This window comes from Diaphorina citri, unplaced genomic scaffold (genome assembly GCF_000475195.1).
Source record: "Diaphorina citri unplaced genomic scaffold, Diaci psyllid genome assembly version 1.1 scaffold87, whole genome shotgun sequence".
NCBI lineage: Eukaryota > Metazoa > Arthropoda > Insecta > Hemiptera > Psyllidae > Diaphorina > Diaphorina citri.
Genome location: NW_007377524.1, coordinates 64,252 through 77,255, shown reverse-complemented (window position 1 = coordinate 77,255; position 13,004 = coordinate 64,252). Strand labels below are relative to the sequence as shown.

At 38.6% G+C, this 13,004-nt stretch overlaps 1 protein-coding gene across 1 annotated transcript in view; it reads left to right on the top strand.

The window, feature by feature from the left end:
• LOC103524084 (putative oxidoreductase GLYR1 homolog) overlaps nt 1-12,767 on the top strand; it is a gene marked incomplete at its 3' end in the record, with an annotated part of 24,585 nt that extends 11,818 nt beyond the window's left edge. Inside the window, 1 exon segment of the mRNA XM_026833259.1 lies at nt 12,594-12,767. Coding sequence (XP_026689060.1) covers nt 12,594-12,767 — 174 coding nt within the window.
• Nucleotides 12,768-13,004: the final 237 nt, after the last annotated feature.

The window sequence follows — 13,004 nt, the reverse complement described above, 5'->3', positions numbered from 1 at the left end:
GTTGTATCAACATTCAATCAACTTTCTCTCATCATACTCAGAACTCATAATGACCAATCATAATGGCTTATGGTTAGTGGTTACTTGGTTGTCTAGAAACCATGAATTTCATCACGTATGTCTATTAGTGAGAGTACCCTTCTCTGGGGGCCTGTTCCTCAAATGGAAAATCGTTTTATACAGATATAGAAATATTGCAAGTGAGATTTTCTTGCATTATGCCCGATTCCCACTTTGTGTTCAGTTCAAATATTTAACAGGTGATTAGATGGAAGTGAGCATACTTTGACTTGAACGACAGATTTGAATATATCCTACACTAAGTACATATTGTGGAAACCAAGTTTAAGAACTCATTATGGGGTCTGATTACTAAATAAATCCTTAATCTCGTACCCGCATCATCTGAAATGCAAAACAGGTGGCGAGTTGAGTGACACGGGTACATGAGGGGTTAACACCGAAGTCAGTAATGGTAGGTATATGAGTTCAGTGAATAAGTAACAAATATTTGCAATGTGTTATAGACACGTGTTTGTACATCATGAACAGTTGATTACAGGGTGGTGTGCAAGTGTATGGTCCTCCTGGTCAAATATAGTAAACATCAGAATTGGATAGGATAAGTAAGGAAGTTTTATATATAGTTCCCTTATTTACCATATATTATGTATTGTTAAAAAAAAAAAAAAAGGCTGTCTCGCGATCTTGACTTCCAAGACTACTGAGGACCTCGCTTCAACCGCGGAGTGTCCTCAGGCTAAACTGCTCAGTCAGCAGTAAGACAGTGGTTTGGTATTTCACGAGACAACAACGGTAAACCAATATAAAGACTCTTGAGTGGAAGGTAACCAGTAGGTGAGGTTAACGCGTGTTCTCTACCACCTAACCCTTAGAGCTCCATTATTGTGTGGTCAAATTCTCAAATAAATGAGGATAAAATGACATGCCTCGGCTGGGATTGAACCCACGCCCTCCTGTTTACCAGGCGAGCGTCTTGACCACTACGCCCGCGCCACCTAGGCAGGCAACAGGTAGGTACTAGGTAGGCGTTTTGTGCGATCAAAATTGAATTGTCTTTTTAAATTATGTATTTATGCTTTAAGCACCTGTTTTAAATTATCAACCTCCTCTCTCTTTCAACAAAATATCCTTCAGTCATAATTTTGCCCTCTTTCCTTCACATTATTTTCTATTTCCTTCTAGCCTGTCTAGCGTCGTTAGCCGTAGGTTGCGGGTTTGATTCCCGTCCTGGGCGAACTTTATCTCAAGCAGATAAGGTTCGTTCTTGGGTATATTTAACGTGCTTTTGTCGTTGGTTGCCCTAAAATCCAAAATTCAAAGCGCTCCTAGGTCCGACAGAAAATGTTCAATGATAATGATTTTGTCCACCTCTGTGGCCGTGGCCATACGGTTTTGAACATTTTTTGACCAAGCTTTTCCGTTCCGGGATAGGCATGAATGTAAAAAAAAATCCCTTCCTTGCATTAATGCGAAATGTAATGTAAACCAGCAGTTCCCAAACTTTTTTTTCTTTCTACGCGACCTTTTTTTTCTTCTTTATTTGTAAACGCTCCGCGGCCCCTTTACTATATTTCACGTGATCTTCTTGGGAGTTGCCCAAGTCTTGCTTAATTCCTATGGGACAGAATGTCTCTAAGTCTTGCTTAATTCCTATGGGACAGAATGTCTCTAAGTCTTGTAGGAAAGTAAGTGCCATGAGTTTCAAGTTTTAACTCAACGCCTCTGCATTCACCTCTAGAACGGTTTTTCCGATTTTGATGAAATTTGACAGAAATGTTGCTCACGTAAAGGGAATTTTCTCTTGAAATGTTGGCCTTTTGGGGGCGAGTAGGGTTACTTTGGAGGATTTTCCACATTTCGTCATAAGTCTTGAACGGTTTGTCCAGAACATTCACTCATTGGATTCTCGCATTTCTGGCCCATTCGGACCTTTGGGGGGCCTCTTACTGGCCCTATTTCTGAGTGAGTTATACAATTCATGGAAACACAGTAATTACAATTGAATGAATACCCTGTACTCCATATGTCGATTTAATATGTTAGGAACATCTCGTTGTAGTACATGTGCACACAATGTATTGAGACATATGAGAAGTAATGTAGATAATGTACACATATGTCACTCATTTAATTCTCGCATTTCTGGCCCATTCGGGCCTTTGGGGGGCCTCTTACTGGCCCTATTTCTGAGTGAGTTATACAATTCATAGAAACACAGTAATTACAATTGAATGAATACCCTGTACTCCATATGTCCATTTGATATGTTAGGAGCATCTCGTTGTAGTACATGTGCACACAATGTATTGAGACATATGAGAAAGTAATGTAGATATAGGATACACAAACCCATATGATGTGACCACATGATTCCATCTCTCCCTTCATCATCTTTCCTTTAGCGAAGAGAATTAGAGAAATTTCTCTTCTGAAATCTGAAAGCCTTCTTATTTCCACTATAGTGCAGGTCCAGTTTAGTCAGAATTCTCCCAATAGTTTTCAAAGGAAATCAAATTTCAAAGCTGTTTTACTCGAAACTATTTTTTTTTTTTTGTTTTTAAAAGATGGTGTTTCACCGCCGTTTTCAATTCGTAATAATGAAACAACTGCTACATTAGACGCTTGTGGTCTGTGTCGTAGCATGACCATCCCTTAGTATGTCCCTCATCAGATGGGCGTATTGTCGCTTCAATTGTCCCTAGAGTCAGAGGACCGAGTTTCATCACTTTTTTTTTTTTTTTTTTTTGTTTTTAAAAGATGGTGTTTCACCGCCGTTTTCAGTTCGTAGTAATGAAACAACTGCTCTATTAGACGCTTGTGGTCTGTGTCGTAGCATGACCATCCCTTAGTATGTCCCTCATCAGATGGGCGTATTGTCCCTAGAGTTAGAGGACCGAGTTTCATCACTAGTATATTACCTGGTTATGAGTTCAGTGAATAAGTAACAAATATTTGCAATGTGTTATAGACACGTGTTTGTACATCATGAACAGTTGATTACAGGGTGGTGTTCAAGTGTATGGTCCTCCTGTATACTATTAGAACTCACTCAGACAAGGAGCTGATACGGGACTTCAATAGGCCCGATTGTATCCAACATCCAATGAGCAAGTTGTCCTTTAGTTGATCTACGTGTGCCAAATTTTAACAAAATTGGACATTTCGTTCTGGAGTTATAGCGAAACAAAAGGATTTCTTTATAAGCCCGAAATCTAATGAGGGAATTTCCACATTCCAAATTTCATCAGAATCAGACAAATGGTTCTAACTCAAGGAAAAATCGTTGAGTTCAAGTTAGAAATCACATCGTTTATTTATAAATACTAGACCAAGGGATGAAAAAGGAAATGGACAACTAAAAGTTACTGACATGAAGTAATTTAATGGGATTTAATTAAGAGAAAAAGAAAACACATATCAGTGATATAGTAGCTGGGAAAAGCTTGTTGCTATTGAGTAAAGCGCGGGTACTTTTTTTACTTGAGCATTTCGTTCTGGAGTTATAGCGAAACAAAAGGATTTCTTTATAAGCCCGAAATCTAATGAGGGAATTTCCACATTCCAAATTTCATCTAAATCAGACAAATGGTTCTAACTCAAAGAAAAATCGTTGAGTTCAAGTTAGAAATCACATCGTTTAATTATAAATACTAGACCAAGGGATGAAAAAGGAAATAGACAACTAAAAGTTACTGACATGAAGTAATTTAATGGGATTTAAGAGGAAAAGAAAACACATATCAGTGATTTAGTAGCTGGGATAAGCTTGTTGCTATTGAGTAAAGCGGGGTTACTTTTTCTACTTGATTACATCAGTGAACCTACTTGATAGTTTTATGAAAACTTTTAATGCTTAATTCCTATGGGACAGAATGTCTCCAAGTCTTGCTTAATTCCTATGGGACAGAATGTCTCCAAGTCTTGCTTAATTCCTATGGGACAGAATGTCTCCAAGTCTTGCTTAATTCCTATGGGACAGAATGTCTCCAAGTCTTGCTTAATTCCTATGGGACAGAATGTCTCCAAGTCTTGCTTAATTCCTATGGGACAGAATGTCTCCAAGTCTTGCTTAATTCCTATGGGACAGAATGTCTCCAAGTCTTGCTTAATTCCTATGGGACAGAATGTCTCCAAGTCTTGCTTAATTCCTATGGGACAGAATGTCTCCAAGTCTTGCTTAATTCCTATGGGACAGAATGTCTCTAAGTCTTGTAGGAAAGTAAGTGAGTTTCAAGTTTTAACTCAACGCCTCTGCATTCACCTCTAAAACGGTTTTTCCGATTTTGATGAAATTTGACAGAAATGTTGCACACGTAAAGGGAATTTTCTCTTGAAATGTTGGCCTTTTGGGGGCGAGTAGGGTTACTTTGGGGGATTTTCCACATTTCGTCATAAGTCTTGAACGGTTTGTCCTGAACATTCACTCATTGGATTCTCGCATTTCTGGCCCATTCGGGCCTTTGGGGGGCTTCTTACTGGCCCTATTTCTGAGTGAGTTATACAATTCATGGAAACACAGTAATTACAATTGAATGAATACCCTTTACTCCATATATCCATTTGATATGTTAGGAACATCTCGTTGTAGTACATGTGCACACAATGTATTGAGACATATGAGAAGTAATGTAGATATAGGATACACAAACACATATGCTGTGACCACATGATTCCATCTCTCCCTTCATCATCTTTCCTTTAGCGAAGATAATTAGAGAAATTTCTCTTCTGATATCTGAAAGCCTTCTTATTCCCAGATTCCCACTATAGTGCAGGTCCAGTTTAGTCAGAATAAAATTCTCCCAATAGTTTTCAAAGGAAATCAAATTTCAAAGCTGTTTTGCTCGAAACTCATTTTTTTGTTTTTAAAGATGGTGTTTCACCGCCGTTTTCAGTTTCGTAGTAATGAAACAACTGCTACATTAGACGCTTGTGGTCTGTGTCGTAGCATGCCCATCCGTTAGTATGTCCCTCATCAGATGGGCGTATTGTCGCTTCAATTGTCCCTAGAGTTAGAGGACCGAGTTTCATCACTAGTATATTTATTTATTTATCGTATGGACGTTTTATTTTATTTTTTTTTTCTTTTTTTTTTTCCTCCACGTTGGTGCACCCTGGATAACGCTAATCAGACTACATTTGGACGCCAAACTGTCCTTTCGATCTCTTGGCTATCTTAAATATTTTTCATCACTAGTATATTACCTGGTCTGAATAAGACAGGCCTGAATAGTCTAATCCTTGTTATATTACCTGGTCTGAGTATTGTTCCCTGAGTGACACTAGATGTGTGGTACCATTCCGTTTGATAGTTCTCAAGTTCTCAACTTGATCCTTGTAGCTTTCTCTTATTTTCTCCGCTTGGAACTCGTAGTTTTCCTTGATCTTGGTCACCTGAAACACATGGGAGAGACAATGGGGACCATTATCAAATGCAGAAGAAAAATCTTTGAAGATATTACTTAAATGAAGAAAAATCTCGGATAAAATATTAACTGGAAAACGATGCACTCTTCTGGAAAGCGGGAGGACGAATCCCAACCGAGGCATGGAATTTATCAGGATTTATTTAGTAATTAGACCCCATAATGATTTCTTAAACTTGGTTTCCACAATAGTGTAGGATATATTCACCCTACTCCTACAACATTCAACCAATTCCCCACCACAGTCAACATTGCATAACGCAAGGTGATCGCAATAATTCGCTCACTCACAATAAGTTTGCTATTCTTTAGCAAAAAAATATCTAATAAAATCTAATACACCAAAGCATAGCTATGGTATGAAGATCAACTTGTGTTGGTTGTATCAACATTCAATCAACTTTCTCTCATCATACTCAGAACTCATAATGACCAATCATAATGGCTTATGGTTAGTGGTTACTTGGTTGTCTAGAAACCATGAATTTCATCACGTATGTCTAGTGAGAGTACCCTTCTCTGGGGGCCTGTTCCTCAAATGGAAAATCGTTTTATACAGATATAGAAATATTGCAAGTGAGATTTTCTTGCATTATGCCCGTTTCATCAGCGAATTCTTGAAAGAGCATACAAAAATTTCCATCACTGTTTACCGGTGATTTTCCAATTATTCAGCCACGTGTTTAGCAATCACGTCGCACATACTGCTAGCACGTATCTATTATATCAGGGATGTGTAAAACATAATTGCATTTTATTCTAAGAATTCAACAGATGAGAGAACCTAATGGAATCTTATTAAAATGCTAAATCCTGATGTGGCTGACACTGCTGGCAGAATAAGATGTTATACACTTCTGATGTGAAGCCCCCAAACACTCCATACAGGTCAAGTTTCTACAATCTGACAAATTCGCAAGCAAACAAAACTCGATCAAGATTTTGGCGAAAACTGGGGTCTTGCGAACTGTCAAATGTGAACGAGCTATGTGATGTGGAATATCTGGATATTAAGTGTAAACAAATGTATGTGCATTATAGAAAGTAAACAGCAGATAGTTTGGTTTTGAGTTTCGACATTTGATACAGGTTGTGCGAATCAAGCTTCAATCAATACAGCCACGTCATTTCGTACATCTCTATTTGTTACACCCTGTGACACATTATTTCTATCAACATTACTCCGCCATAAGAGCTATAAGTACAGGCATGGAAACGTCATTTGAAAATTTCAAACTGAGGTTATGGTTGTGGAGGAGGAAAAAATTAAATTAAAATTTTTCACTCGTGCACATATTTTCATCATAAATTTGATCCTACTCCTACGTTTAAACGTATACTGGCTATATTATAATGTCGAGCTTCCTAATGTAGAGTTAAATATTAGAGTTCCGGAACAAAGTCACTCGATTCCGGTACCCTAGTTTTTTCCCCAGTGTAACAGTAAAAACCAATAAAGGGTCTCATTATTATAAGTACTGGTGATATTTCAAGAAGTCTGTGCGGAATAACGACTTGGTTAAATCCGACCAGATTATTTCAGTATAAAGCATAAACAATGGAGCGACTCTGTTTGGATTTATTTCTTGCTGAGTTTAGTATTTTTCATTTCATGAAATGACGTCATAAGCTGTACCAGGTAAAAGTAGCGTACAATGTACAGTATACAATATCCACTGTTACGATAATACGAGATTGTACAAAATAAGAAACACAGCAGTTACGTTGTTGCTATGTACAGAATTGAGGATGTATTATGCATTCGGGTAAACATTTTGTTTGGAAGGTCGCAATGTAAAATGTGCAAAAAATCCAATTACAAAGTAAAAAGATGTGAAAAAGTATTTTAAAAGGTCGAAAGTTCAGTGGTAATTAAAAACTCGTCAGCTATCAAAAGTTAACAAAAAATTTACTGGTAATTTTCAAATCGAATTATCTCTGGATGTAAAAGTAAAAGAAGAAGGGTTCCATAAATGCCCCGTATCCGTATTCCCCCATCTGTAATGGAGTTTAAATGCGAAATAAACTCTATTGCAGATATACCCACCATACATTTGCAATGCTATACATATGATTATCCATAGTTTGTACAGACAGGTACCTACCTACATTTTTTTTTTTTTTACATTTTCTGATATTCGTGGAGGAAAAAAAAAGAATATATATATATGTATAATAAATAACACGTAGGAGATAGGAGAGAAAGTTTTGCTGGCCTCAAACTCTGTTCCCTGTGTATTTCTTATGGGGAACTTAAAAAACGTCAATATCTCGGGAACGGTTGGGAATTTCGGGAGTTTCCGATTTTTCCCCAGTATGTACAAAAAAGATATGTGTTTTCTTTTTCTCTTAATTAAATCCCATTAAATTACTTCATGTCAGTAACTTTTAGTTGTCTATTTCCTTTTTCATCCCTTGGTCTAGTATTTATAATTAAACGATGTGATTTCTAACTTGAACTCAACGATTTTTCCTTGAGTTAGAACCATTTGTCTGATTCTGATGAAATTTGGAATGTGGAAATTCCCTCATTAGATTTCGGGCTTATAAAGAAATCCTTTTGTTTCGCTATAACTCCAGAACGAAATGTCCAATTTTGTTAAAATTTGGCACACGTAGATCAACTAAAGGACAACTTGCTCATTGGATGTTGGATACAATCGGGCCTATTGAAGTCCCGTATCAGCTCCTTGTCTGAGTGTGTTCCAGGAGGACCATACACTTGCACACCACCCTGTAATCAACTGTTCATGATGTACAAACACGTGTCTATAACACATTGCAAATATTTGTTACTTATTCACTGAACTCATATACCTACCATTGCTTACTGACTTCGGTGTTAACCCCTCATGTACCCGTGTCACTCAACTCGCCACCTGTTTTGCATTTCAGATGATGCGGGTACGAGATTACTCAACGGGTCAACTCAACTGGGTGCGCGAGAATTACGTCTTCCAGCGCAACCGCGTGCGTAAATTCAGTGCGCATCAAATGTTGCGCATCCGTGAGAACTACAAGTATCAACAGCAGGCGCTAAACAAGATGTTGGAATCCTTGCCTACCCTGGAGAACTGCAAGAGTTCCTGTGGTTACAGTATGTCTACTGTGTACGATGAGACAGAGATACCGGGTGGTAGTGGGAACAAGCGTCGTGAGGATATTCCGCTAGGTAGCATGCTAGTCGAGGCTGAGAGTCATCTGTCCCTCTACTTCACGCCGCCTACTGAACATAGTCTGAGTCCTAGCATCCCTCAGCCACATGCACGTATACACGGTGTCTCAAGCTCAGACCATGTCAACGCGACGCCCAGCACAGCACACCATGTGTTATACACTATGATGAATCCTCTGGAACGTTCTCAGAGCAACACCCTGGACATGAGAGAGAAGCCAGGGACCAGTGAGGCCTGTCTGTATACATCACCTCATGTCACCACTACGGTACATACAGACAGTGAGGAGATTATCTGAAATACTAAACTTTAAATATCACTTATCAACTAGAATGTAGTTCTTACTCTCCCAATACCATAGAATAGTATGTGTATTATCCCATGGTATAAGTACAACAGATATTGCATGTAAATATGAAATCAGACAAGTTTTGTTTTGAGTTGAGTTATTTTCCCACCTCATTTAGACTGAGACCTAATAATTGATCATCTCTGAGGGTTGTGTGGTAGACACATTGTCGTCTAATGGTAGTGGTTTAAATTCAACGAGTCTGTAATTAGTACTGCCATTAGTTTTCACAAGTTTTTATCTCACAGAGAACCTTGTATTTAATTCTTCATAGGTAAGGTTATGGAGAAGACAGCAATCATAAGATCTAAGGTTCCATTCCCGGTGCTTCTAAGAATTCTTAGTACCACTTCGCAGCGATTATCCCGTAGACACATTGTCGTCTAATGGTAGTGGTTTAAATTCAACGAGTCTGTAATTAGTACTGCCATTAGTTCTCACAAGTTTTTATCTCACTTGTATTTAATTCTTCATTGGTTAGGTTATGGAGAAGACAGCAATCATAAGATCCAAGGTTCCATTCCCGGTGCTTCTAAGCATTCTTAGTACCACTTCGCAGCGGTTATCCCAAGATGCACTTAGCTTTGAAGGGATGATAACCACTTGTTGCTCAATACATTACTAAAGCTATTGGGTTGTACTGAACTGGGAAATACATTACTGAAGACTTGGTAACCTTGTGAAAGTCCATTCTACTTGTTGTTTGGAAATAAGAAGAGGCCAATGGTGTTTTAGATGGCCTTTCCTTTGACCTCTTCGGAGGCTATTTGTAATACTGTGTTCAAACAAATTGATTAAAGGCCTATTTCTACTCTTGTGTAAGTCACACGCTAGTCACAGTATGCTCACTCCCATCATGTGTAAAATATTTGTGACCTCTCATTGAACGTACTGTGACTGGAGTGCGACCTGAGCAGAAAGTGGAAAGTGGACTCAAATTAGGAAAATAATCGCTTCTAGTGTAGAGATCACTAATGTTACATTATATCATTAAAAATTTAAAACTTCTGCCTTTAGTATAAGATAATACATTTTTCAAATCACTAAATTAGTATTATTGACTGAAACGCTCTTCTCCTTCCTCCAATCAGAGGAATACAGGTGCACTCAGCCTCGTGAGGAAACCATACCTAGTTGAGTAGTTAGTTATGTCATGATCCTATGATAGCCACAAAATTCACAAAAATTGTGAAGAGGTTTTCGTCAAGACGCTGAATGAAAAACTCTTCAAAGAAATCAATTTTTTAATTTTTTTTTACATTATTCTCCCTGCCCCTCCCCCTCACTACTATTACTACTTCTGTAACTTTGATTGTCCTCCCATCTCATCATTTTCTCTTTCCTTTTAACCCTGCAATTCTTTTGAAAGAGTGTTCCATTGCCGTTTTCATGTCACAATAAAACATCTGCTACGATTAACTCGCAAGGTCTATGTCGTAGCATGTCTTCATGGGCGAATTCCCTCCTATTCCGTACCTACCCTAACTTTTCCCTTTAATTTTGTATTTCTCGATATTATTAGTCTTCAAGTGGCCTTTTCTTTTTCAATGTAATGAAAAAAAAATCACGTTTTTTTTCAATGAAATGGTCTTCTTAATGAAAAAAACTTACTCAAAATCTTATCTCTAATAAAATACCTAATTCTAAGGTCAATGTTCGTGTTTTAGTACATAATCATATTGATATGTCTCACTGTCTTTTATTTCTATCCTATTGCAATATTTTATTATTTATAGCATTTTTATGCGTGACCTGAAAGGATACACTCAACTGATAACTCAACCCATTGCCCGTTCAGGTCACGCTTTAAGGCCGTTCCCACTGATCATGAGTTCCATTGGAAATCCGACATGATCAGGCTAGCCAAAATGAACGGCGACATGCTCTGTAACTTTAACTAGTATTTCAATCAAACATCATCACGAGGCGACGACATACATCTAGAACTGCCTCTCTAGTAGTCTCCAGACTCCTGCTTAACTTCTCGAAAACCATAAGAATAAAACAAATACTCATTTTTCACTCACAACGGGGTGGTATCTCAGAACCAGCCGCAGTATCTCAGTTGAATAGCGACCAGTAGCGGCATTACCAGAAAAAAAAAGAAAAGAAAATTGTTCACATGGGAATGGAGGAATGGAAGGATAAAACACCCAAAGGTGTTCCCCGAAAGGTCAAAGGCTCACAGTGAAAGAGAAGATCAGTGTTTGGGTGGAAGAGCTCCTGCCACTTGAAAGTAAACAGAGAGGTATATATGGAATTATAGAAATAGTCAAGGCTTTTAGTAATGCCCGCGTGCAAGGCGAGCGCAGTGACCACTACGCCATGGGAGCTGACCAAAAAGTCACATAATAAAATACGTTAACACGGCTTTAGTTAGTAGTTCCCCAGGGCTGTCTCGCGATCTTGACTTCCAAGACTACTGAGGACCTCGCTTCAACCGCGGAGTGTCCTCAGGCTAAACTGCTCAGTCAGCAGTAAGACAGTGGTTTGGTATTTCACGAGACAACAACGGTAAACCAATATAAAGACTCTTGAGTGGAAGGTAACCAGTAGGTGAGGTTAACGCGTGTTCTCTACCACTCAACCCTTAGAGCTCCATTATTGTGTGGTCAAATTCTCAAATAAATGAGGATAAAATTACATGCCTCGGCTGGTATTGAACCCACGCCCTCCTGTTTACCAGGCGAGCGTGTTGACCACTACGCCCGCGCCACCCAGGCAGGCAACAGGTAGGTACTAGGTAGGCGTTTTGTGCGATCAAAATTGAATTGTCTTTTTAAATTATGTATTTATGTTTTAAGCACCTGTTTTATTATCAACCTCTCTCTTTCAACAAAATATCCTTCAGTCATAATTTTGCCCTCTTTCCTTCACATTATTTTCTATTTCCTTCTAGCCTCGTTAGCCGTAGGTTGCGGGTTTGATTCCCGTCCTGGGCGAACTTTATCTCAAGCAGATAAGGTTCGTTCTTGGGAATATTTAACGTGCTTTTGTCGTTGTTGTCCTAAAATCCAAAATTCAAAGTGATCCTAGGTCCGACAGAAAATGTTCAATGATAATGATTTTGTCCACCTCTGTGGCCGTGGCCATGCGGTTTTGAACATTTTTTGACCAAGCTTTTCCGTTCCGGGATAGGCATGGATGTAAAAAAGAATCCCTTCCTTGCATTAATGCAAAATGTAATGTAAATCAGAGGTTCCCAAACCCTTTTTTTTTTCTTTCTACGCGACCTTTTTTTTATTTGTAAACGCTCCGCGGCCCCTTTACTATATTTCACGTGATCTTCTTGGGAGTTTTCTCCTATCTTGTTTTCCTTCCTTCTTCGCTTTCGGGACGATATCTTGATCGTTACAGTTGTTTTTGATGACGACCGGTTTCATCTTTCGGCATTGTCAGCTCATATATTGTGAGCTTAAACGAAAAAGACATGGATAACACACACGATAAAGCTACTTATATCCACCCACACATAGTTGACGCCGTACACTACCTCGACAACATTGATTCACCACTTGGATGGACGGCGTCGACCATGTATGGACACAGCTTTACAGTTAAAATCTTCAAAAAATGTTGAAGTAATGTGAAAAATGATAAGGATTTCCCAATTTCCAGGAAACACCTTCACTTGACCTCACCAGCATTAACGAGTCCCTCAAGGATAAGAACATTAACCCATCCAGTCTCAAGTTTGGATTTCTGGGTCTGGGTATTATGGGCTCCGGTATTGTCAAGAATCTGCTCAATTCTGGACACTCGGTCATTGTGTGGAATAGATCCCCGGAAAAGGTAAGTTTGTTTCCATTCTTCATAATGTTGGGTACTTGGGTTTCTTGACCTCTCTCTGTTTAGCAATATAAGGGACTATCCATCATGCTACTTGACATAGTGTCTCGTTTCCAGAAGAGACAATCTGTTTCACCGAAAGTTCGATAGGTGTTAATGACATTTACTGCCTGACAAATTTACTTAAGATGTGGAAAAAAAATAGCTGCCTACGTTTTGTACATGACATCACGTAATTTT